The 25,924-nt window shown below is 52.0% G+C and overlaps 1 protein-coding gene and 1 pseudogene across 2 annotated transcripts; both read left to right on the top strand.

The window, feature by feature from the left end:
* Positions 1-4,709: 4,709 nt before the first annotated feature.
* SMIM43 (small integral membrane protein 43) lies at positions 4,710-14,552 on the top strand. Its single transcript, XM_084886107.1, has 5 exons — positions 4,710-5,068; positions 5,999-6,101; positions 7,131-7,470; positions 12,739-12,867; positions 13,302-14,552. Exon 1 carries the CDS (start codon positions 4,784-4,786, stop codon positions 4,970-4,972), a length of 189 nt encoding a protein of 62 aa, XP_084742233.1. The 5' UTR covers positions 4,710-4,783; the 3' UTR covers positions 4,973-5,068; positions 5,999-6,101; positions 7,131-7,470; positions 12,739-12,867; positions 13,302-14,552.
* Positions 14,553-16,691: 2,139 nt separating this feature from the next.
* LOC311622726 (large ribosomal subunit protein uL30-like) lies at positions 16,692-17,639 on the top strand (annotated as a pseudogene). Its single transcript has one exon. The product of its transcript is annotated as a large ribosomal subunit protein uL30-like (transcript).
* Positions 17,640-25,924: the final 8,285 nt, after the last annotated feature.

Genomic DNA, 25,924 nt, shown 5'->3' with positions numbered 1-25,924 from the left:
TGTGGCCACAGTAAAAAACGGTCCCTGTAAGCAGCACCATTTGACCGTTTGGGTCCAGGTATAGAAGAACCCCATTTTCCTAATCATGATCAGCCATACATGTTGAGGCCAGAGCATGGTGCAAATTATTTCTTCCTTTTCTTCCGGGTTCATTTCAGGACAAATCCAGAACAAAGCCATAGAACTCACCTTTTTTTTGGCCTCCCACTCTTTCCCCGCCCTCACCTTGGGACGTGCCTTCCATCCTGCAGGGCCTTCCTGCAGGTGCATCCAGGTAGTGCCCTCCCAGGTTGGGAAGGAGATTAGCACAGCCCTCCTGGTGTCTCTTTAGGCCTTTAGACTCTTTATTTTATTATTATTACTAGAGGCCTGGTGCATAAAATTTGTGCATTTGGGGTGGGGGGGAGTCCCTCAGTCCAACCTGTACCCTTTCCAATCTGGGATCCCTTGAGGGATGTCTGACTGCCTGTTTAGGCCCACCAGGATCGGGCCTAAATGGGCAGTTGGCATCCCTCTCACAATCCAGGACTTCTGGCTCCCAACTGCCTGCTTTCCTGATTGCCTCTAACCACTTCTGCCTGCCAGCCTGATCACCCCCTAACCACTCCCATGCCAGCCTGATTGATGTCTAACTGCTCCTCTGCCAGCCCATTTGCCCCCAACTTCCCTCCTCTGCTGGTCTGGTCACCCCTAACTGCCCTTCCCTGCAGGGTTGATTGCCTTCAACTGTCCTCCCTTGCAGGCCTGGTCCCTCCCAAATGCCCTCCCCTGCTGGTCATCTTGTGGTAGCCATCTTGTGTCTACATAGGGACAGGATCTTTGGCCACATGGGGGCAGCCTTCTTGTGTGTTGGAGTGATGGTCAATCTGCATGTTACTCTTTTATTAGATAGGATAGAGGCCTGGTGCACGGGTGCGGACCAGCTTGTTTGCCCTGAAGAGTGTCCTGGATCAGGGTGAGAGTTCCCTTGGGGCATGGGGTGGCCTGGGTGATGGGCCTGTGGTGGTTTGCAGGCTGGCCATGCTCCGCAGCGACCCAAGCAGAGGTCCTGGTATCTGGGATATATTTACTTTCTGCAATTGAAACTTTGTAGCCTGGAGCAGAGCCAAGCCTCCTGCTCACTCAGTGGCTGCCATTTCTGTTTGGATTTGTTTACCTTCTATAATTGAAACTTTGTAGCCTTGAGTGGAGGCTTAGGCCTGCTAGGGCAGGAAGAAAGCTTGGCTTCCTCTATTGCCAGGGAAACGCCTCCCTCCTGCTCTCTGTGAGTGTAGCCATCTTGGTTGGGTTTATTTGCATACTTTCTCTGATTGGCTTGTGGGCGTAGCTTGTGAGCATGGCTTGTGGAGCAGAGTGATGGTTAATTTGCATATTACTCTTTTATTAGGTGGGATTATTGTTAATCCCAACCAAGGATATTTTTTCCACTGATTTTTAGAGAGAGTGGGAAGGAGGGGAAGAGGCAGAGAGAGAAACATCAATGTGAGAGAGACACATGGATTGGTTGTCTCCTGCTACTGCCTGGATCAGGGCTGGGCTCAAGCCTGCAACACTCGTCTCTGAGGCCTGAGGGGACTGAGGGGTGAAAGATGAGTGCAGTGTGACTGTGCATGGCGAAGAGGCTCACTGTGTCACGTGGGAGTGTACGTGGGGTCCACTGTGGCAGTGTAAGGCTGTAAGGACACCTCCCTCCTCCCTCCCAGTCCATGCACCTGCTGGGACCAGCCACGCTTTATCTATAGTGACTGACCTTTCTTTCTGCTCTTTCAAATGCCTGGGGTTTTTTCTGTGGATTTCCATTATTGTGTATAACTAGGCAGACAAAGATTGTGTCTTATATCTGTGGAGTCATTTATGATAACATAAACTAAAATTGAGGTGCCTAAATTACAATCAGAGGCTAAAAAGCATTGAGAGTGTCTAATATAATAAGTCATTTTTGTGACAGCATCATTACTTCATATGAATTCTATTGCGAGTGAAGGTGAGGGTTTATTAGCTAATATTGACAAATCCAGTTAAGCCCCTCAGGAGGCCGATGTGGGCTTGAGCTTGGCACCACCACTTCCACCTCCGCCTCTCTCCCCAGCATCCTGCCGGCAAACACGGCCCCGCCAGAGCCTCGACCCGCAAGATTTCAAAGGAAGGAGATGAGGTGAATGTAGGCAGATTTGTTCTTTCAAGTGGGAAAAAATAGGGTCATCAACCTGATGGTCACGCATGAGAAACGGAGCTCTTCCCTGGAGGCGCCTCTGGGAGGTGGGTGGGGGGTTGAGAATGCAGGCTCCGGAGCCAGGCTCCCTGGCTCACATCCCATCTCTGCCACTGGCTAGTGAGTGGCCTGGGGCTGTGCCTAACCTGCTTGCACTTCGCCTCCACCCATCGATGGCCTGGACATCGGATGGCGGTGTGCCGACTAGCGCACGTCTTTTCCACCAAACACCTTGTTGATGACGAGCGTTCTCCGTGTGCGAAGTGTGCAAGGCAGTGTGCTCTCTCGGTCAGCGTGCTTATGTGCCGGCTGCCACCTGCCCCATGCCTGCTGCTGAGAGCCCCTGGGAAACCAGCAGCAGCGCCCAGAACAGAAAAGGGCAGGAGCGAAGGATGCCCTGCAGGCAGCCACCAGCCTGGCCATGCGTCACTCTGCACTGGTCTGGCTCTGGGAGGGCCTCTGCCACCAGAGGCATCTGACCTCCACCTCCATGTCGCTGGCCCTGGCACCCAGGACCGTGGCTGTGCTCCTGGCGCAGCTCCTCTTGTCGTGCTCCCAGCACTGGGTCAGGAGGGGGTCAAAGATGTACCCCCCCCCTTGGTTCCCAGGATGAGGGGTCATGGAAAACAGTCCCTGGGACTGTCCTCTGGCCAAGATTTACATACGAGGGAGCAGGCATCCCACCATAGGAACCGGCGCTGAGGGAGGAGTGTGCCTCCAGGCATTGAGGTCAGCCAGCTCTGCTCCCTGCGCGGGACTCCAGGCATCCACAGCGCCTGAGCAGTGCCGTGCTGGCAAGCCCTCAGCCGGGGGCTCCCACTGGTTTTCAGCGTTCGTGCATTTCCTCAGGGCATTCACCCCAAGGGTGGCCGACGTCAAGCTGCTCATATTGCGTCTGAACGTGGCGTGGGCGGGAGGGGAGGGAGAGACGTGCAGTAATGAATTACATGTCAGCATCTCAGCCACACACTCCAGTAACTAGGAATTCATGAATTTTGAGTAATTATTACTTTTGTCGTTAGCATAATTTAATTGCAAGTTTATATGATTTAATTTGTAGTAATATCTATATTTTAACAATGGCTTACAAAGTGTTTGGGTGGGGAATGTATATGCCAGCACCAGTACACCACTGCAGTAATGTATGTGTGTGTGTGCGAGAGAGAGAGAGAGAGAGAGATTGAGCCAGCCAGCCTCGCACAGTAAGGTGCTTGGGGAAGGGCCCAGGACCTGAAGCTCTGTACAGCAGTCAGTCAGAGAATTAGAACAGCACCTGACATTTACCTGGCAAACATGTCCTTATTCAGCCTCCCACTCACCGTCTGTTCTCACAAGCCCAAGGGAAGGGAAGCAAGCTGTGTGACCAGAGGAGCGACGGAGAGTCAGAGCAGAGGGACCCCAGGCAGGGGGGCTGAGAGGAGAGTGGAGGCCCTGCTCCCCACCACCCTGCTTGCCTGAGCCCTGCCCTCCATGGGCCCTGAAACACTCCGCGGGCCTTTCTCCCTGAATTCTCCCAGGGCTTCCTGCATCCTCACAGATGAGGCTGAAGTTGGGTGGGAGGCCCGAGTGGGCGAGGACTGTTGTGGTAGCGGCTTTGATGGCCAGCGTCCAGCCTGGCTCCCGCAGTGACCAGGCGGCTGTCCGACTGGACATTGTGGGAGGGACACTGTCGCAGCTTTTGCCTGGTCGCGTGGGCGACTTTTCTGGGAAGCACCGGCTGAGAGCGCCCAGGCCGCCGAGGGGGAGCCCTCCGGAGGGAACCGCCAGCAGCCACACTGCTGCCCAGTCCTTCGAATGGGCCCTGGGACTCCAGCCCACTGGGCCCCGCTGACATCTGTCACCTCCTGGGACACCCTAAGCCGGAATCGCCAGAGTGCCCCTTAACTCTTACCGCAGAAACCGGGGTGACCAGCGTTGATGCTTTAAGCCACCAAGTTTGGGGTGATGGGTCACACAGCACAGGGTAACGGCTTCTTCCTGAGCGGCCCCTGCGGCCGTGGCCACCTTCATAGACAGAGAGGCTCAGGGCCGGGAAGGAGCATTAAGTTCGTTGTGTTTTGGTTTTGCTTCCCATCAAATATACAGAATTTCAAGCCAGCATCGGAGGCTCTGTACCACATGCCTTTGGAAATGCGCTTTGCTGTTAATGTGTCTCCACCGCCGCTGTTGTGCCTAGGAAAGTGGGGGGGAGGGGGGGGGCGGGCTGCCAGAATCGCCGCCTCAGAGCGCGCCAGGGCGGACCCGGGGTGGGTCTGAAGGTTCATGGCAACGCACCAGCCGGCACCCCTGGGAGGCCGGGCGGGACCTCTCCTCCGCTGTCCCCTCCCCGGAGTCCGCGCGTCCCCGGAGCTCGGGAGCGAACCCGGCGAGGCGGGCGGAGGCTCTGCTGCCGGCGCGCCGGGCAGGCATCGCACCAGCTCCGGGCTCTTTGCAGGCGCGACCCGAGGAGACCGGAGCCGGAGGAGACCGGAGCCAGTGGAGACCGGAGCCAGAGGAGACCGGAGCGGGGCCAGCGCGCTCCTCCCGCCGCTCGCGGCCCCCGGAGCGCACGGCGCCGCGCCTGCCAGCGGGATGGAGTGGGAGCTCAACTTCCTGATCTACCTGGCGCTCTTCTTCTTCCTGCTCTTCCTGCTCTTCCTACTGCTTTTCCTGCTCATCCAGCAGCTGCTGAGCTCCGCGGCCGGCACTGCCGGGGCGCTGCAGCCCGGGCGGCCCTCGCTGCGGGAGCCCTGGGGCCTCCCCCGCGAGCAGGAAATGTGACCTGCGCGCCGCCGGCGGGAGCTGGCGGGCTGCGGCCCCGGGGCTCCGGACTCCGCTCGGCTGCGGGGTCCAGGCCGGCGCCTGTGGCGGGGGCAGGTCTGTTCCAGCGCAGGGCCGGGGCGGGGAGGGGGCAGGGAGGGGGCGGGCGTCTCAGCTCCCGGGGAGGCGCAGGCTCAGGCCGCTGGGAGCGCCGGGCTGGGCGGGTGCGCGGGACAGGACTGGGCGGATGCTCTTGGCTGGGCAGGTGCGCGGGACAGGGCTGGGCAGGGGCGCGGGGCTGGGCGGGGGCGCGGGTCAGGGCTGGGCTGTTGCGCAGGGTACAGGTCAGGGCTGGGCGAAGGCGCGGGTCAGGGTTGGGCGGGTACGCGGGGCTGGGCTGGGCGGATGCTGTGCACTGAGGTGTGGACGGAGCTTTTCCGTTTTGTGGGGCGGGGAGAGATGCCTTCGGAGCCAGCTCTTCTTCCAGGTCCAATGGAATGAAGCTTGTACTCAGGGGGCGGAAAACTAAACCAGGTAGTTGAGTCCAGACACTTCCAAACAAGATCAAAAGTCAATTTAAGTACCCAAATTCCGAGAAAGAATGTGATTTCCGGATTGGAGGCTGGAGGAAGCACGGGGAGGAAGCAGGGCGTGCTTCAAGTATCTTTACAGTCTGGTCTGTGTGCTTGGTGGATGCTAATGGGGGGAGGCCTGCGGTGCAGGAGAGGAGTCAGTGGCCGCTTTTTATGAGAATCCTGTCCTCCCCTTCATCCCCCTCCTGTCCTCCCCATCAGAGCTGGGTTTGGAATCTGGAGGCTGAGCACAGTGAGTGCTCGGGGTTGCCTAGGAGGCTGGGAAGAGTGCTGTGTGTGCACTGCGGGGCCGGGAGCAAGGACCAGGCAGCAAGCCATCCCTCAGGGCAGGACAGAGCCCCTGGGAGGTTTGGCGGGAGGAGTGGACTTCCCTCCAGGGCACCCTGAGTGACTCCAGGGAATAACCTTTCATCTCACAGTTGCCTTTTCTTTGATTTCTGTGGTCTCACTCCAGAGCCAAGCAGTGGCCTAGGCAGGAGTGCCCAGGACCAAGCTCAGTTACAGCCGGTGCCCGGGAACCTGCACGAAGGGTGGGAACCACCAGTTTTCCACAAATGGTAAGCAGGGCCTGGAAGGAGGGTGGAAGACCAGGGCCTAAAAAAGTGAGAGATCAGGATGGAGGTAAGAGGTGGAGGATCAGGATGGAGGATCAGGGTGGAGGTGAGAGGTCAGGATGGAAGTGAGAAATCAAGGTGGAGGTGAGAGGTCATGGTGGAGGTGAGAGGTCAGAGTGGAGGTGAAAGGTCAGGGTGGAGTGAGAGTTTAGACCTGTCCCTCGGCTGGTGCTACTGATGCAGTTTCCTACGAAAGGACTGGTTGCCTTTTTCTCTGTGCCTGTCCCACTCTATACCCTCCTTGTAATCTAATCCAGTCATTACCCTAACCCTAACCCTAACCATAACCCTAACCCACCGCCCTCCTCCTGGAGCCAGGCCTGTGCTCTGAGAGGCTGGGCTGCTCACTTGGCTCTCAGCGCTGGTGCCAGGTCTCCTGTCTTGATTTGAAACTCTAACACCTGCGTATGAACACCTTTTCCTAGTATTTTTTCAATCATTGTTTTTCCAAAAGCCAACGTAGACTGAACAGAACTACTTCTGAACTCACACTTTCGCTCCCTGTGTACACTCTCTCTCGCTGGAAAGCTGACCGCCAGAGGGTCTAGCTCCAGGCTGCACCCCTCAGGGCGGCTCTGGCCCGGCCACGCCCTGGCATTGTCTTTCACACACTCCCTTGCCTCAGCTCAGACTAAGCCAAGCCCTGAAACAGAAGAGTGTAGGCAGGGTGGTGAGCTTGGGCACTGGCCACAGCACGTTCACCAGACGTGAGGAACCATGTCCTCTGCATCCCACAGGAACACTGCACCTTTAGGCAGACGGTGTCCAGACAGGTTCTGGACCAAGATGTCGGCAGAGTCCCGCACGGTTCAGATAGCTGCTCATTATATCGTGTGACCAATCATAGAAGACCCTTCTCTTTTATTTCCCATAAAAGGTTTGTAGCAATGTTAGAAGCTGAGTCCAATTTCTTGCACTTTAAGGAAATGGGCCATAATTTGATCAGTATGTAATGCTAGTATTTTATTTCAGGTGTTCTTATTTCATTACTGATTCTGCATTCCAGCTGTTGGAAATGACTCCAAATCTTATTAGGGTGACTTGGAGTGTATCATCCACAACCAGATGTGCTAGTGCAGCGAACTGCTGATCTCCGTGAAGGAAGCCCACTCGTGTTGACACCGCTTGCACGCCTGCAAAATCTCCGCCGTCCAGTGGATGGGTCCCAGCAGGGACTGCGGGTGTGGGCACCGCGGCAGGCACAGGACTGACGGTGGCCGTGTGACTCCCTGGCAGAGAGAAGATCCGCCGGAGCTGCGCACAGCGCCGGACTCTGTGCTTGCCTCGCTCACGGGTGGGAACCTGGAAGGAGGTGAGTGGGAATCTGAAGCCTGGCTTTCGTGTTCCCACTTGGTCTGCACATGTGCAACCGTTACATGTTTTAAGTGGCCAATTTTTCAACATTGGGAACGTTCCAACCATTTAAGACCATGGGAAAGGCTTGTTTCTCTGCCTCGTGCCTGCCCAGCTAGGGTTGTGTGGAGCTGTGGTCTGCAAACTGTGGCTCACAAGCCACATGCGGCTCTTTGGCCCCTTGAGTGCGGCTCTTCCACAAAATACCACGGCTTGGGCGAGTCTATTTTGAAGAAGAGGCATTAGAAGAAGTTTAAGTTTAAAAAATTGGGCTCTCCAAAGAAATTCCAATTGTTGTGCTGTTGATACTTGGCTCTGTGGACCACATGTGTCAAACACAAGGCCCGCGGGCCAAATCCAGCCCGCCAGGCCTTGCAATGTGGCCCGCACCGCGCTGTCATCACTGCACTCCGCTGTCAGTTTATGACATTGTCAGTTTATGACTGTTCAGTAAACCATTCGGCCCGTGATTTAGGCTGGATTTTAGATTTTGGCCCCTTCTCTGATTGAGTTCGACACCCCTACTGTGGACTGACGAGTTTGCCGACCACTGGTGCAGATCTCTGTGGTGCTGTGTGTGCGTGGGAAGCAGCTGCGGGGCTGATTCTAACGTTCCCAGCTGCTCTGAGGTGCTCACGGAAGCCAGACCCGCAGGGAAAACTGGGCTCCTTCGGAATCACCGCCAGGTGTGTGTGTCGCCCACAGGGGAAAAGTCAAGTTGCAGAGCTTGGCATTGACTTTTGTTTGTTCGTTGGGGTCAATGAAATACATTCTCAGGTCTCCATTTCGTACGTTGCTCACACGAAGTGAAAGAAGTTAAACACTAAACGGTGGTTCATGAATAGTCTGCGTGGGAGCATCTCGCACGGAGGCGTGTGGGTGAGCGCCGGGCAGAGCTGTGTGATAGTCACCAGAACACATTAGGCACAGGAAAAGCTGCCTGCGGACTAAACTGCAGCTCCGCCCATTTTCCTCCTGGCAGCTGCTTGACATAATAAACCGAGGGTCTCCTCCGCCTGTCCTGGCAGGCAGGTGCCTTGGGCCGAGTTCACACGCTGTGCCAGCTCCGGTGGGGTGGCATAGCTGGACTCACTGGCATGGACTGCTGTGCACAGATTCTTCAGGGAGGCGCCTTTTATTGCAGGTAGAGATCTCGCTTTCCTCGTGGCGCCATGGCGGATTGCTGTCCTGAAGGCCCTGGACGGAGCAGGTTCCGTCTGTCCCCCTGAAAAGAGGAGTGGGAGAGGCCATGCGGTGTCACTTCAGCTTACACGCCGGGTCAAGGTGGCCCCTGAGCCTCCTGGCTTTTTTCTAGGTCTCCGGGAGAAGGCAGAGGACGCCCACGGACATGCCAGTTTGCTGGGCCTCCTTTTCAAGCTTTCTCCTTCCATCTCCCGGCCAGATGGGTCTGTGGCATTTGTAAAGCTGCCTGAGAAATGGAGATTTTTGTAGCTGGACATCCAACTGCTTTCTGCAAACATCCGAGTCCTCTTTTTTATTTATTTTTTAAAGATTTTTAAAATTGATTTTTTAGGGAGAGGGAGAGTGAGCCAGAGAGAAGCATCAATGTGAGAGCAGAACATTGATTGGCTGCTCCTGCACGCCCCCCACTGGGGATGGAACCAGCAATCCTTTGGTGCACAGGATGGTGCCCAACCCACTGAACCACACTGGCCAGAGTCTTGATAAGGAAGAAGATGATGGTGGGTCAGGGCTGCACAGCTCGCAGTCTGTGTCCGGCTATGGATGCAGTTGTAAAGGAGCACCATGTTTGACAATCTGCACCGGCACTGCGGCTCTGCTCAGAGCGTGCGCGGAGAAGACCCACTCAGCCTGCTCTCCAGCATCGCCAAGGCAGCCATCTCTCAGTCAGCACACTGCCCGCCAGGGCTTCTGGAGGCGGGCCTGGGGACCCTGCATATGTGGGCATCGCCTTCTCATGGAGCCTGGAGTGGAGAGCCCCCCAACCATCCCCCCCGCCCGGGCCGCTCCCCCATCCGCTTCACTTACCTCTGCGCCAGTTTTCCCGACAGATTTTGGGAGGAGTCTGGCGGTGTAGCCCACTCCCATGCAAGGATCCTCCTTCCACCATAGGGGAGGGTGTTCTATGTACTAAAGCTACCATACCGCCGTCTGTGACTCCATCGCCAACCTAGGGCCCTTCTGGGGGAAACGTTGCTTCTCAGAGCTGCTTCCACATGCAGCCACCGTCCTGGCTGAGCGAAGGGAGGAGAATCCCTTCCCATGACCAGCGCCGTCCATGGGCTCTCTGTGCTGACCAGCGCCATCCACAGGCTCTCTGTGCTGACCAGCGCCATCCATGGGGTCTCTGTGCCGACAGGAAGGTCCTGTCTGCCTCCCAGCATGCCCTCCGTGTGACCGGGGAAAGGAGTTTTAATTTCATTGCATTTCTCAGTAAAATGTATTTAATTTCTAAGTAATTTAAACAGCTGCGTGTGGCCAGTGGCTACTGCATCATACAACACGGTACTCGTCTCCATCTTTCTCACGTTGTAGAAGTAGCCAGGACAGGTTGACCAAGTCACGTGCTTGGTGTCCCGTGGTCTCACTGTTCCTGGAGGCTGGCCCTTGAACTTGACTTCCGGAGGGAAAGGAGAAAATGGAGCTCATTCAGGATGCTGCCAGAGGTTAGCCTGGCAGTGATCACCTTGCGGGCATCCTCAGGGTCTCCTGGAGCCGGTCCTGTGACTGACGTTAGGGATGCTGACAGAGGAGGCCTGTGGTCCTGGGTCCGCTCGTCACTGCCAGTGAGCACCTGCCTCACCAGGCCAGCAGCAGGCGGCCCAGGCCGTTCTGTTCTGCTCTGCAGGCCATTCTGTGTCCCTTTATTTTGTGACATTATGGCTGCAACATGATGATTCCGTGAATGCTTTTCAAAACCCTCAGTGGTCTGTGTTTTTTAAAAGGCCATGAAATAAAGGCATAATTGTATGTACTCGGGTTTTTTGTGTGAATCATTATTAACCATAATTTCAGAGAGTTAGTTAGGATGAGATTAATGGATAGAAGGAAATGTTTATTTTTATATCAGATTTCCTTTTTAAAATATCCTCACTTGAGGATGTGTTGTTGTTTTTTTCTCATTGATTTGAGAGAGAGAGAGAGAGAGAGAGAGAGAGAGAGAGAGAGAGAGGGAGATCGGTGTGAAAAAGAAACATGGATCGGTTGCCTTCTGCACACTCACCGACTGGGGAATTGAACCTGCAACCTTTTGGTGTACGGGATGATTCTCCAATCAACTGAGCCACCCAGCCAGGATATCAGATTTCCTCTTTTTAAAAAAAATATAAAATTTATTTGTATTGGTTTTAGAAAAAGAGGAAGGGAGAGAGAGAGAAATGTGTGAGTGGAGCATCAACCAGCTACATCCTGCACACCCGCCCCCTACCAGGAATGGAGCCTACCACCTGGCCATGTGCCCTGACTAGGAGTTGAACTGGCAACCTTTTGATGCACAAGACAATGCCCAACCAACTGAGCCACCCTGGCCAGGGCAGACTTTTTAAAAATATATTCTATTGATTTTAGAGAGGAAGGGAGAGGGAGAGAGAGATAGAAACATCAATGATGAGAGAGAATCATTGATTGGCTACCTCCTGTATGCCCCCCACTAGGTACTGAGCCCGAAACCCAGGCATGTGCTCTTGGCCAGAATCGAACCTGAGACTGTTCAGTCTGCAGGCTGATGCTCTATCCATTGAGCCAAACCAGCTAGGGCCAGACTTGCTTTTTAATGGATATGTCTAAGGTGGATTAAAGTATCTTTAAAAAATACCACATGATTTGTTGTATTCAGAGTTTGGGTAAATATGAGGGCAGTAATAGTAGTGGGTTCATTCTTGTAACAAGTGTCTGTTGTTTGTCTACACTGGGCAACACTTGGCATTGCTTCTCTACACGGGCTGTTTGGGGTGCTGGGGAGTCTTGCTGTATCCTATACTCTCTTCCTTTAGGAGCTCTGTGCTCTGCCATGACTTTCTCCTGGTTTGTAACTAACCTGGTCGTTTTCTTAACTTTGTTCTACGGTGTTAGGTGCTGTGTGAGGCCCCTGCGCATTGAGTGGAGTAGGCACCATTTCAGTTAGACCCTGGTTGTTTGCGGGTCACTGTTACCTGACACTTTGGGAATGTTTGCATTGAATTGTGAAACGGGTTACTTTTCCTTCTTCCCCCCTCAGCCTGATGCTTTTCTTCCTAAATGGTGCTTAGCCCAGCCAGTGTGGCTCAGTGGTTGAGCATCAACCCATGAACCAGGAGGTTCCTTTCAGTTCCCAGTCAGGGTGCATGCCAGGGGTTGCAAGCTTGATCCCCAGTGTGGGGGGTTCCCGGTGGGGGGCGTGCAGGAGGAAGCCGATCAGTGATTCTCTCTCATCATTGGTGTTTCTATATCTCTCCCTTTCCATGTCTCTCTGGCATCCATAAAAATATTTTTTAAATGGTCCTCTAAAAGAGACACAGTAGCTCATCCAGCAAAGTGCACGAGTTTGGGCATTTACATTCCGGGTGCAGCTAAATGTTTTTGCTCACCACACCCAGCAGCGTGGGTTTGTCCTGCAAAGAGCTTTTGTTGGTCTTTTGTATCTTTTCCAATCTCATAGATTAACACAAACTCTATTTGTAGCTTATTGGTGAGATTGAACGTCTTTTTATAAGTTAATTGGCTATTAGTTTTTTCCTAGTTCGTTTTCTTAACATTGGGATCCAAACAAACTAACAAAAAAAGAATAAAAATGATTGCATTGTTGCAATTGCCTTATGAGATGGTGTCAGCTATTTTCCGTGGATATTTGGTCCCTCGGCCATTGCACAGGTAGCTCCGGTCCCAAGCTCTTCAGGGCCAGGTGGGGCGGCGGAGTTCAGACCAGGTGCGCGGCTTGCCCAGGGGTGCACCTGGGGAAGCAGAGCGGGACCCACACTCCCGGTGACAAAGCCTAACTGGAATTCTTCTTTCGCACAAGAGCTTTTTAAATGTCTTTCTGCTGGGTTCTGCAGAGGAAGATCTGAGAGGATGGCCCACTCCGCCGTCCTGCCAGCTCTGCCTGGACGCCCGCCAGTTTGACCAGATTCCACGGTGGGCGTGGGCGTGGGCAGGCAGCGCTCCCAGCCCCTCGGGTGGGGTGTGAATTTGAGCAGGAGGCGACTTGGCAGTTTCTACGAACAGTGAAACTCACAGAAGTGGTGACTCTGTCCTCCCCGGTCTCTTGCAGAGAAATGCACAGACATTCAGCAGGTCCACTGTGCACGGGCGTCGGTCACTTGCGGTGGGCCTGCCGCTGGCGCTTCAGGACACTGCACCCTGTGGACCTGAGCGAAGGGCGGCTGCCAGGACACAGCAGGTGAGAGAGCAAGGCAGAGACGCCGAGCTAGAGGCTAGTCATGTGGTTAAGGTCAACCCGGGGATGAGCATATGTGGGTGGTGAGACAAACACTACTTCAGGCCCCTGATGTATGCTTGGGGACAGGACTGGTTCCAGGTTCCCCATTGCCAACTCTGCCAGCGTGCTTGCGTGGCTGGTACACTTTCTAGCCTGGTGGGCTCAGATGCCAACCAGGAAAGGCCACAGTGAAGAATCTGGAAACCACTGGCCTACCTCTAGAACATTCCCTGAATTGAGTTGTCTTCCGATGCCGTCATTTCTAAATGCTTACAAATATTTTCATTTTTGTGTTCCAATAAAACTTTATTTACATGGCAAGGCAAACTGTATTTTTAAATGTAGGATTTTGCTGTGCATTGGTGCACTGACATCATGTTTCCTTTCTGTTCCAGACGCCTCTCCTCACCCACCTGCTCGGCCTGCCTTTGGAAATAAGAGCTGAGGGTGAATTCCTTCCAGGTCGTGCACATGGCGTCTCCAATTCACCGCAGCCTTGGGCCCCGGGAGGGGCCCACGGAGGGGGGTACCCACCGTCGCCCCCCATTTGGGGAAACACATTCCCAGCCTGACCTAAACTTTTTGTTCGGCACGTGAGCCCGGTAGCCACCAGGGGGCAGCATCAGAATTGTAAAAAAAAAAAAAAAAAACTCCAAAAATAATCTCCACGTGAAGGAGGAATTCGGAATTTATGGGTGAAGAAGCCTGACAGGATTGAAGTTACACTTCTGTGAAAGCACATCTTAGCTATTTCAGGACCAGCAAGTGCAGAATAGAAAGATGGCATTTTGAAGGTTTTCTGGATGGAACTCCACACCCGCCTGCACTTAAACACAAACATTTCAGACCTACAGTTCTTAGTTTGTTCTGAGGGTTCCCACAGATGCTAAAAGTAGCATTTCCTACTTCCTACACTGGGTCTGGGTGGAGGGAAGGGAGGAAACGTGCCCCCAGGCCCGGGAGCTCGCCTTGGATGTCCTCGGATGACCTCAGGCCCTGGAAGGGAGAGCCCAGGCCTGTGGAGTGTGTGGCCGGTTTGTGCTCCACACCATGTGCCGGTGTTCTGCATTACGGGAGTGTCAGTAAGGAACGTGGGCATGGCTGGGAACGTGACCTTGTCCCATGGTCAGTGGAAGCCCGCGCTCGGGCTGCTAGGAGGCCGGGTGGACTAGCCAGGCCAGGCCGTGGCCTTCTACCTGGAAGCTCAGGCATGTCCCTCCCGGTAGGTGTCTCTTAGGTTGCTGCTTAGGTTGTCTTTCCTCCTGTGTCTGGAGGGAGGCTGAGGACCCGCCATTGCTGGGTCTTGCTGTCCCTGGGACCGCAGCACCACAGGCTGCAGGGCGCTGGCACCCTCCGGAGCCGGGCGCTGCTGTGGGGAGCAGTGCCCATCTCTGGGGTCCACCTGTGCCCAGCATGTTTGGGGGAGGCAGCTGGGAGCAGACAGATGCTGGGCTCGGGGCCAGGTGACCCACCTGCTAGTGTGTAATCTTCAACCTCACTGAGCCCCACTTCCCTCATCTTTTAAAAATGGGAATAGCGATCTCTCTCATAATTGTTTCATAAATGAACAGAGGTCATATGCAGTGGATCTTTAGGGCAGTGAAATACTCCATGTGACACTATAACGTGCTGCCTGTCCTTATACACATGCCCAGACGCCTAGAATGTGCAACCCAAAGGCAAGTTATGGGCTCAGGGTGAAGAGATGGACAGCGGTCCGTCAGTGACAATGAGTGTGCCAGCTGCCGGGGACGTAGGCGCTGGAGGCGCTGGGTGGGAGCGGCAGGAGGTGTGGACTAACAGCTCCACACAGTAGTCTGCTAGCAAAGAGGCTTTCCCTGGCCAGGCATGTGTTCACTGCTCTGTGAATGCAGAACTTGGCCCAGCATCAGCCACAGCCTGCTCAGAGATGGTCCAGCTCCTCTAAGGTGTCACTGTGCTGAGCACCTGGCATGGCTTCTTACTCCCAGTAGCTCTGGTGTAAAGAACCATGACCCATGTCAGAATTCTCCCACACTATTATTATTATTATTATTATTGTTATTGTTATTATTGTTATTACTACTAGAGGCCTGGTACACAGATTCATGCACTTGTAGTGTTCCTTGGCCTGGCCTGTGAAGATTGAGCCGAAACTGATTCTCCAACATTCCCCAAGGGGTCCTGGCTTTTGAAAGGGCACAGGAATCAGGGTGTTGTATGATCAGGACCGGGGAGGTACTGCAGGAAGGCTCCAGGCCATGTCCAGTCCATCTAACCCAGTCCCAATCGGCTAGATCCCAACAGCAAACTAGCCTACTGGTTGGAATGTCTGACCCCTGGTGTCAGTGCACATCATAGCGTTGGTCGAATGGTCAAACAAATGGTCAGACATTTAGCATATTAAGCTTTTATTATACAGGATTATTATTATTATTAATTTATTTCACAGAGGAAGGGAGAGGGAGAGAGAGATAAAAACATCAATGATGAGAGAGAATCATTGATCTGCTGCCTCCTGCACACACACCCACTGGAGATCGAGCCCACAACCCAGGCATGTGCCTTGATGGGAAATTGAACCTTGACCTCCTGGTTCATAAGAACGTGCTCAAGGGTATTCTTGTTGCCTAGTAGTGACAATCATGCTAATAACATCAACCACAGTGAACATGTGCTAACCAGTGGTGAGCCTGCATTTCTCTGTTTCACATGGACCAATTCAGCAACCCTAGGAAGGAAGACTGTTATCAATCCCGTTGACAGATGGGCTGAGACTCAAATGAGTTAACTGCAGTGTCACATGGCTGGAAAGTGGGGAGCTAGACCTGAGAGACCCAACCTCAACCCCACCCCCGCCCAGAGCACATCTCAACCACGCCTCGCTGTCTGGCAACCTCCTTGCTCACTCACTCAGCGACCACACGGACAGTTAGTTGTTGTTCCAGGCAGTACTGCTTCCCATCCTCAGAGTTCAGTCCTGTTGCCAGGCAGACGTGTACACAGGTGATAAGAACAACCTTGGACGCAGTGACAGGAACAGCCTCGCACCCAGGTTGTGGTCCTGTCTCCGGGTCATGCCCCCCTGGGAGAGAAAGGGGCTCCTTGAATGAACAGCCTCTACAGCATCAAGGACCCAACTGCTGGGCTGGCTGCTCATGCACAGGAAACCCCGACCGGCCGCATCTGGCACCGGCTCAGAGAGGAGAAGCTTGTGGTAGTCACTGGGGCCATTGCTTTACCACCTGGATGATCCTCTGTGTGGGAAAAGGATGATAATAAAAATACTACAGGACTTAGAAGTAGGCTTTGCTTCAGTGTGTTCCCACTATCACTAAACTTGATAAGCTGTGGCCATGGCCAGTGTGGCTTGGTTGTGTGTTGTCCTAGGCACAGAAAGGTTAGAGGTTCGGTTCCCGGTCCTGGCTGGACTGGATCCCCAGTAGGAGGTGTGCAGGAGGCAGCGGATCGGCATTTGCTCTCTCTTCCTCTCCCGCCCTCCCTCTCTAAAAGTCAATACAAAGATTTAAAATCCCACACAAAACAGGTGAACTGTGAGGCAGGCAATCAGCTTGTCCTCAAGGGTAAAAAGCATCCTGCTCTGATGTGCACATGCACTCTGAGGAGCCTGTGTCCCAGGGTCAGACTGCCAGACAGGAGAAGTTAGAAAGAACCTTCTCGGAGCCAGCCGCTCCCCTTGCTGAGTGCTGCGTCCTGAGTTGCTGGGAAAATGTGGAAGGCAGGGCCCCCGAGAAGGCTCCAATGAGCACTTGTGCGCTCTCCTCCTTTCCCCTGGCGGCCCGGAGGGGAGTGTGGTCACACAGAGAAAGCCTTGTTCCCGGAATGCCCATCTGCGATGCCTTGGCTGCCGACCAGCAGGCCACTTATGGGACGTGCACTGGAGCACTCTGCAGGCCACTGTGCAGCTGCGGGAAGGAAGGAGCTTCTGGTTACAATGCTGTAGCTGGGCCAGCCTCCCGCCAGGGCGGTGAGTGGAAGGAACTTCTTGTGTGCATCGCCTGGGAGCTGGTTAAAATGTGTCCGAGGCTCTTTTCTGGCTGGAATCATGGAGGGTGCAGGAGAGGAGAAGAAGGTTCCTACGGTGCCAGAAACCCTCAAGGAAAAGCGAAGGAATTGCAAGCACAGAGCGGAGGATCAAGTGCCTGAGAAAGACGTTTGCCCAAATGATGCTTCGAAAGGTAAGAAGGAAGCTCGTCTATGCAAAGCTGAGACTGACACAGGCACACAGGCAGATGAGCAGAACCGAGATTCGGATGGCTGGCAACTTCTGCGTACTGCCAAACCCAGGTTGGCATTTGTCATCAGGACCGAGGGTGTCAATGGTGTGAGCCCAGAGGTCCAAAGGTGCTGCAGCCTCTTCGCCTTCGTCAGATCTTCAGCAGCTCCTTGTTAAGCTCAACAGGGCTCCCATGAACATGCGGACAGTGGAGCCATACATTGAGGGGGGTACCCAAACCTGAAGTCAGTAAAGGAATTGATCTACAAGCATGGTTATGACAAAATCAACCAAAAAAGAATTGCCCTGACAGATAACTCATTGATTGTTCAGTCTCTTGGTAAATATGGCATCATCTGCTTGGGAGATCTGAGTCCTGAGATCTACACTTCCTGCGGCCCTTCCTGTTATCTTCTCCAGGAGCTGGGTGGAGAGAAAGACCACCCACTGTGTAAAGGTGCACATGCCAAGACAGGGAAGACCAGATCAATAGGCTGATTAGAAGGATGAACTAAGATATCTACCATGGTTATTTTTATAATCTGGTCAATTAATAAATTGAGTCCTTTAAAACAAACAAAAAAATGTGCTGGAAGAGTTTGAAGCATTTTATGTCATTATTTTTTTAATATATATATTTTTTATTGATTCCAGAGAGGAAGGGAGAGGGAGAGAGAGAGAGAAACATCAATGATTAGAGAGAATCATGGATCGGCTGCCTCCTGTGCACCCCACATTGGTGAATTGAGCCCACAACTCAGGCATGTGCCCTGACTAGCAATTGAATTGTGACCTCCTGATGCATAGGTCAATGCTCGACCACTGAGCCACGCCGGCCAGGAGAGTTTGAACCATTTAGAAAAGCCATTCCCAGCATGCCGCAATGGCTTCTGTTATGGAGTGCTGTGAGAGGAGATGGTGCATCGGTGGGATGCGAGACTGGCAGCAGGGCTGTGGCAGGAGGACTGCGGGGGTCAGGGAGGACTGAGGAGGTGGGAGGACTGAGGAGGCAGGAGGACTGAGGAGGCAGGAGGACAGCGGGGCAGGGAGGACTGAGGAGGCAGGAGGACTGCGGGGGCAGGGCCTGGAGCCCGAGCCAGGACTTCCTGGTGTCCTCACCAACCCTGGTGCTTCCAGGGCTTTGACAGCACAGCGCCACCTGTTCTTCCTTCTGCCCCAAACAGACCCAAGATGTTTGTTGTGGAAGCTGTTATAGGGCTGGCTTCAGGAACCTGGGTTTGGGGGGGACGGAGAGGGAGGAGGACGGGGAGGGGGGAGGGCAGAGGAGGGAGCAGGGAAGGGAGGAGTGAGGAGGGAGGCAGGGCAGCGCCCCTCAGAAGCAGACCACTAGGTGAGCAGGGTTCACCTTGTTAATGAAAAAAACAACAACATTGAAACCTGTAAAGAATTTGTGTGAGTTTATTTGAGCCAAATTGTCGACATGCCGGGAAGCAGAACCTCAATGAGTTGAGATGATGCTCCGAAGAATGGCGGGTTACATTTCTATTTATACACTGAAATCAAAGGAGGGACATGGGTGGGTTACATGAAATTATTGGTGACGATTAAGGAGGTGGGAGAAAGCAAAGCGGTGGGAAACCCCTGGGATTGGATAAAAAGTAAAATGATGGATGTGTACTTAGGTGAGTGCAGGAACAATTAACATGATAAAGAAGGAATTTGAGGCATCTGTCCTGGCGCCCACCACATTTGGTTGTGTTCCAGTGGCTCCAGAAAAAAAAAAGAAAAAAAAAGTAAGTTACAAGTTACCCAGACATCTCACAGATATGTTATCTTAGAGGCAAAAAGGCAAATGGGCTCAGAAAATAAGATCTAAGTTGATCTTTGTGGGGGAAAATATCTAGGACATGACTACCCACTATAACCTGTTTGTAGTTTAAATATTTAATTTTCAAACCATCAAACCATTGTGGTTATTTTAGGTCTGAGTTTGCAAGATCGCCAGGCAAGCCTCCCCTGAGCTTGTCAGGTTAGCATGTGGCTCCTTTCGCTCACAACCTCCTCAGCTGGCAGGAGTTACCACTGCCCCGGGCCACTCCCCCTTGGGACGCCTGTGACGGAGGCCACCCCTCAGGTGACGCTGGCTCACAGGCAACCATTCCAGCATGTCCGGTGGCCCCAAGTCTGCCCTCCGGGACTTCCCAGGGCCTGTCTGCTCTCCCTTCCCACCTGGTGGTTCTTCAAATATTCGGAGCAGGACCCCCTTGTGGGCGAAAAGTGACCGAATGCTGACCTGACTAGCTCAGGGGAGGTCCACATGGCAGTCTGGCAAACTCAGACCTACAGTGACCACAAGATGGGCTGAAATGAAAGCTTTTTAATTGAAAAGCAGTCGATGGTGGGTAGTCAGGTCCTAGGCCAGGTTCTTCCCATTATCTGAGACTCTGTTGTCTTTTGCATCTATGATAACAAATTATTGGAATGTCAGGGTAACTTGTCACTTCCTTTTATCTGGACCCCTCAGGCCACAACCAATGCACCAAGGTGCCAGAGCTGAGGCACCAGGGTGGGGACCACAAATGCCCTCATTGTTTTTGTTATCATTTTAATTGTTGACTTAACTATCTTGCACCCACCTGTGTAAAAGAAGCATAATTATCATTTTACTTTTTATCCAATCCCAGAGGTCCCCCCTTTGCTTTCTCTCACTTCCCTATCACCAATGGATTTCCTGGAAGCCACCTACATCTCATCCTTTTATTGTAATATATACCAGTAAAACAAGATTTATTGTAAAAAAAAAAAAAAAAAAAAAAAAAAAAAAAAAACACCATTCTGGCCAAAACTGGTTTGGCTCAATGAATAGAGAGTCAGCTTGTAGACTGAAAGGTCCCGGGTTCGATTCCGGTCAAGGGCATGGACCTTGGTTGTGGGCACATCCGCAGTGGGGGGTGTGCAAGAGGCAGCTGATCGATGATTCTCTCTCATCAATGTTTCTAACTTTCTATCCCTCTCTCTTTCTCTCTGTAAAAAATCAATAAAATATATTAAAAAACACACACATACACACACAAAAAAAACACCATTCTCCAGAGCATTATCTCAATACATTGAATTCTGCTTCCTGGCAAAATTACAGCTTTGAATGTTTTTGTGTTAACCCTAGGGGCTCAGTGCACAAACTCATGCAACTTAAAAGGAACTATGGGCCAAGAGGCTGCAGTGGGCACAGGGTCAGGTCTCAATCCATCCTCCACGCCCCCTACCCAACCCTTCCCTCTGTGGCCCCAGTTCCTGTCTGCCAGCAGCCCCCCTCCAGCTCCCATGTGCTGACAGTGTGGAGACATCCAGGCTGGTGCCAGCAGAGGGTGCAAGCAGCAGCTGTTTCCCTGACTACCTCTCAGGAGCAGGGGGAGGTGGAGAAGCCCTCAGGGCAATCGGGGCTGGCAGCCGCAGCTTGCACCCACTGATGCACCAAGCAATCAGGGCCAGCACCCATCACTCACACCTGCTGATGGCGCCAAGTGATTGGGGCTGGCGCTGGGTGCTGGCAGCAGGTGTGAGCGGCAGGCAGGACCACAGTGTGTGAAAGTAAAGAATGTTTAGTAACCACCAGAGGCTCTCCCTGATGACAGCAACTGGCACCCCACCCTGATCTACCGTAGCATCCCTGCTCATCTGCTCCACCATCCTGCTGTGGCCGATAACCTCCATGTTTCCACTCTGCCACCTGCTGCCAACATCCTCCATGTTCTGCGCACACCCTCTGGTGGTCACATCATAGCAACTGGTTGGTTGGTTGTTCCTCTATTTGGTTTGTTTGCATATTAGGGTTTTATATATATAGGCTAGAGACCTGGTGCACAAAATTTGTGCATGGGGGGAGCAGGGGATGTCCCTCAGCCCAACCTGCACCCTCTCTAATCAGGGAGCACTCAGGGGATGTCCTACTGACGGATTAGGCCTCTGGGCCTAAGCTGTAGTCTGGCCTCCCTCTGAAGGATGTCACCAGGCTGATCAGGGGAAGGTTCCACCCCCATCGCCCCACTGCTGCTGCCACTGCCAGCTGCTGTAGCGGCCAAGATGTTTTCATCAACATGGACTCCAGTTTCTTCACACAAAAAAACAAACAAACAAAAAAACAAAACAACAACAACAAAAACATCTCACTTTAGGCATTTTCATGATGTCTCTTTCATAAGATATGGCATTTCTTTCTTTCTTTATCCTCACCTGAGGATATCTTTTCATTGATTTTTAGAAAGCATAGAAGAGAGAGGGAAAGACAGAGGGAAACATCAATGTGATAGGGACACTTCGATTGGTTGCCTCCTGCATGAGCACTAACCTGGGCCCCAACCAGGGAAGAGACTGCAACCCAAGGACATGCCCTTGGTTCGAATTGAACCTAGACCCTGTGGTTGGCAGGCTGAGGCTCTATCCACTGAGCCAAACTGGCTAGGGCAGGATATGACATTTGTTAGACCTCCAGCAAAAGACCTTAGTTTTCCCTCCAGGAGTGAGGTGGAAAAACCCTAAACCACCTTCTTGGATTCTTATTACCCAAGTTACCAAAAACAATGCAAGTGGCTTAGCCAATGAGTGGCCAGAAAAGGTGTTTCCTCTGCAGCTCACACACAGAGGTGGGACTGCCGGCTCACCATGGCTGGCAGGCCCTGTTCTCCTTTGGTCTGTGCCATCCGTGGCTTGCCTCACCATGCACACAGTTCCCTCCTGCCCACCTGCATGCACAGCCCCCTCCTGAGCAGTCGTGACATTATGGCATCCTGGACAATTTGCATATTACCTCTCTCTCTCTCTCTCTCTCTCTCTCTATATATATATATATATATATATATATATATATATATATATATATATATCTTGGCATAGTCAGCAGGATTCTAAAGAAGCTCACCCAGGACCATTCCACGGACCCAGACCCAATGCTAGGATCCTGCAAGGGGCCCCTTGAGCCTGCTGGTTCTCCACCCATTGGGTTAAATAGAAAATACCAACTTTAAAAAATGGCCAAAATGCAGTTGTCTTTGGGTACCTGCATTAACATTCTGCCTGAAGAAAGCAGAGAAATGCCGGCTCTAAAATAAAACCGAATGAATAAGTAGGAAATTAGACCTTCCAAGGAGAAGCATAAAAATTTTTTTTTTTTTTTTTTTTAAAAAAAAGGAAATTAGTAAGAGATTTTGGAGACTGCCTCGGAACTATTCTGAAGCTAACGAATGCCAGTACCCCATCTCCATTCTATGGCTCTGCCACTATGTCCTTCCCTCTCTGAGCTCCCTCATCCGGACTTTCATCCTTCCCTTCCGCCTCCTCCACCACCACTGACTTGAGGGAAAATGAGAAGAGGATTCCAACTTTTTTCCCTTAGGAAAAAGCTGCTCTTAGCTAGAGGGGAACCAGCAATTGTTCCAGACTTTATCCTGACTCCTGAGGGATTCCCACAATTGAACAGTTAGGACGTGTGATCCTGGCTATGCTGACCTGTTCCAATGAACAGGTCCCTGAGCCCAAGGGCTGCTCTGGAAGGTGGCTGCTCTGGCAGAGCTGCTCTGGAAGGTGGCTGTGTAGCGACGGAGGAGTCTTTTGCAGTAAGAAGCCAGGTCACCATAAAGATTGTAGAAAAACTGAAATGGTTTACAGGAAAGCAGAAGCAAACGGCCGCTCCAGGTAATTTTCCCCTTCTCGCTTTTACTTTAGGGGAAGTTGAAATTTATCAGAAAAGGGTAAGTTACTAAGGTCCTTGTAGATTCCTTATCTGTTATTAACCTACCCACTTAAGTGGCCTTCCCCTCGGAATGAAGCTTATGGTGAGGTATCTAAGCATCTGACGGCTGTTTTAAAATCAGAACCTGTCCACTTTCAGCTGGGCATGTTATGGGCAACAGATATTTTCCTGGTCAAAGGGGCACCAATTTGAAATATGGTGGCAATCATACTTGGGTGGAAACTGCTGTTTGAGTTTTAACCCTGCTGTTTTGACTTCGACCTTCACTTACTTGCTTTGTTCATCATGCAATGGGCTTAGGGAGGATGAATTCAAATTCTAAGCAAGGTTACAGGCTGAACTTCCTTTTTTTATTAAAGAGCCAGCTTAGTGGTTATCTTGATGCTGGTCTTGAAAACAATACAGTTCTATCCAATTAAAAAAAAAAAAAAAAAGGTGCACCTGGCCTGGTATTGAGATTGTGAGATTGTGGACATATCTGGTCTCTGTCCTACAAGGTCAGACAGCTAAGTTTATCTTCATCATTCTTCAAACTGGCTAAAGCAAACTAGAAAGCAACATTTTATCTAGGAAGAACAGCAGAAAATTCCAAACAACAGTTTGTTGCAAAATAGGGGTTTTCCTTCTCAGAACCTTTAAAAATAACTACCTGCCCCTAAAGCCATGCAGTCGTGTGGAGACCACCTGTGTGTGGTGCTCTGGCAGCTGTCCTGGCCATATAGTTCAATAAATCCTTGTCTGCTTTTTTTAATTAATCACCAGCCTCCGGTGGTCTTATTTTGAACCCAGGATTCGACCCCACAACACAATACACTTGATAGGAAGAGGGTTTTCTGTTTTGTTTTTAATCAGTGATGCCCACACACAATACATATTTTTTTCAGAAGGATAATATGTATTTAGAACTAAATGAACCAGATACCGAGCAAAGAGGAAACTTTGAGGCTGACTGAACCTTTTCTTCACGATTAACTTCCATGAGAGTCTGAGAGACCACTTAGTGGGGCTGCCCTACCCAGAATGGCCCAAACATGGGTGACCTCTCCCCCCCTCTTTCTTCTCTCTCTCTCTCTCTCTCTCTCTCTCTTGGCTTGCTACCCATCTCTCTGTAGATGGGGAACCAGGCCACAGTGCCTTGCGAGTCCCCTTTGTGGGGATACATACTCTCCAACTGGGAGAAACTTGACTCAAGAAAAAGGCTAATCTTTTGCAACATGACCTGGCCCCTCTATAAGTTGGACAATGGAGAGGTTTGACTGGTTCTTGCACCATTGAGTTTAATGCTACCTTGCAGCCAGACCAGTTTTCCCATCACAGGGAAGTGAATGGAGTAGGAGACCCTGAGGGCTGCAAAGGCGGGTGCCTTGGGACCAGATGGTGTCAGACACGAGATTTAAGTCTTTCCATAATAATAGCGAGAGGAGTTGGCTTGACAGGCAGGCAGACAGGGAAGGGTCCAGTGGAAAACAGCAGGTGAGCGATAGGTAGGGCAGCCATGGGAGTTGGAGCAGCCTGACCACAGGAACCGACCAAACAGAAATAATAGAATGTTTCTGGACTCAAAGCGGGAGGCATGGGTAACCAAGGGAGGGCCTGCAGCAAACCAGATGTAGGAACACAGAGAAACAGAGAACGTTTAGGAGAGGAACAGAGAAAGAACAAAGAGACAGAGAATGTGCAGGAGAGGAACAGAGAAAGAACATAGAGACAGAGAATGGGCAGGAGAGGAACAGAGAAAGGACATAGAGACAGAGAATGGGCAGGAGAGGAACAGAGAAAGGACATAGAGACAGAGAATGGGAAGGAGAGGAACAGAGAAAGAACATAGAGACAGAGAACGGGCAGGAGAGGAACAGAGAAAGAACACACAGAGACAGGGAAAGTGCAGGAGAGGAATAGAGAAAGAACACAGAGACAGAACAGGCAGGAGAGAAACAGAGAACGTTTAGGGGAGGAACAGAGAAAGAACATAGAAACAGAGAACGTTCAGGAGAGGATCAGAGAAAGAGCATAGTGACAGAGAATGGGATGGAGAGGAACAAAGAAAGAACATAGAGACAGAGAATGAGCAGGAGAGGAACAGAGAAAGAACATAGAGACAGAGAATGGGCAGGAGAGGAACAGAGAAAGAATACACAGAGACAGGGAAAGTGCAGGAGAGGAACAGAGAATGTGCAGGAGAGGAACAGAGAAAGAACACAGAGACAGAGAATGGGCAGGAGAGGAACAGAGAAAGGACATAGAGACAGGGAACATTCAGGAGAGGAACAGAGAAAGAACACAGAGACAGAGAATGGGCAGGAGAGGAACAGAGAAAGAACACAGAGACAGAGAATGTTCAGGAGAGGAACAGAGAAAGAACACACAGAGACAGAGAATGGGCAGGAGAGGAACAGAGAAAGAACGCAGAGACAGGGAAAGTGCAGGTCCGTTGCTGGGCAAGAACAATTGAGGGAACCAGTCAGATGAGGACGCAGGTAGACACAGAGCAGGCTTGTAGCAAATATATACGCTTTAATGGGCAGCCCATTACTGGGTCCCCACCCCCACCCCTTTGTGTGGAGAGTCTGAATCTGCTTGTAATAAATTTCCACTTTTGCTTAAATCTTCTGTTCCGAGTAGCTCATTGTTAGGCTCACGGTTCAGGTTATCAATAGGCAGTTCTCGGGACCGAAGGATGGACCATATTCCGATGTGAGCTCCCTTGTCCCCAGGTGTATGACTCCCAGCCAAGTGAGAATGTGCTTTCTAATCAGAACAGAACCATCGTGGTGAACAGCATGATTAATATTCCTTATAATTGTAGCTGGTCCCCAATATTCTGTTTCTGCCCCAAACAGCTACAGAGCCTGAGAGGGGAAAAAAATATTCAAATGGAAAGAAACATTTCAAAAACAGGTGAATGAATTTGTTAGTCTTTTGCCAACATTTGCCCATCCGTTAGGCATTAAACTACTGTCCTTCACAGGAAACCTGGAGCAGGCCCGGGCCAGCGCGGTGCCTGCCTGCTCATGTCCCCTCCCGCTGTGCCCTTGCCCCTGCCTCTGCCCCTCCTGTGGCCAGGCCTCCCTCTGCACACCCCAGACTGGGCC

The sequence above is a fragment of the Pipistrellus hanaki genome, assembly GCF_964339955.1.
Source record: "Pipistrellus hanaki genome assembly, chromosome: 5".
Taxonomy (NCBI): Eukaryota; Metazoa; Chordata; class Mammalia; order Chiroptera; family Vespertilionidae; genus Pipistrellus; species Pipistrellus hanaki.
This window is presented reverse-complemented; position numbering and strand designations above follow the sequence as displayed.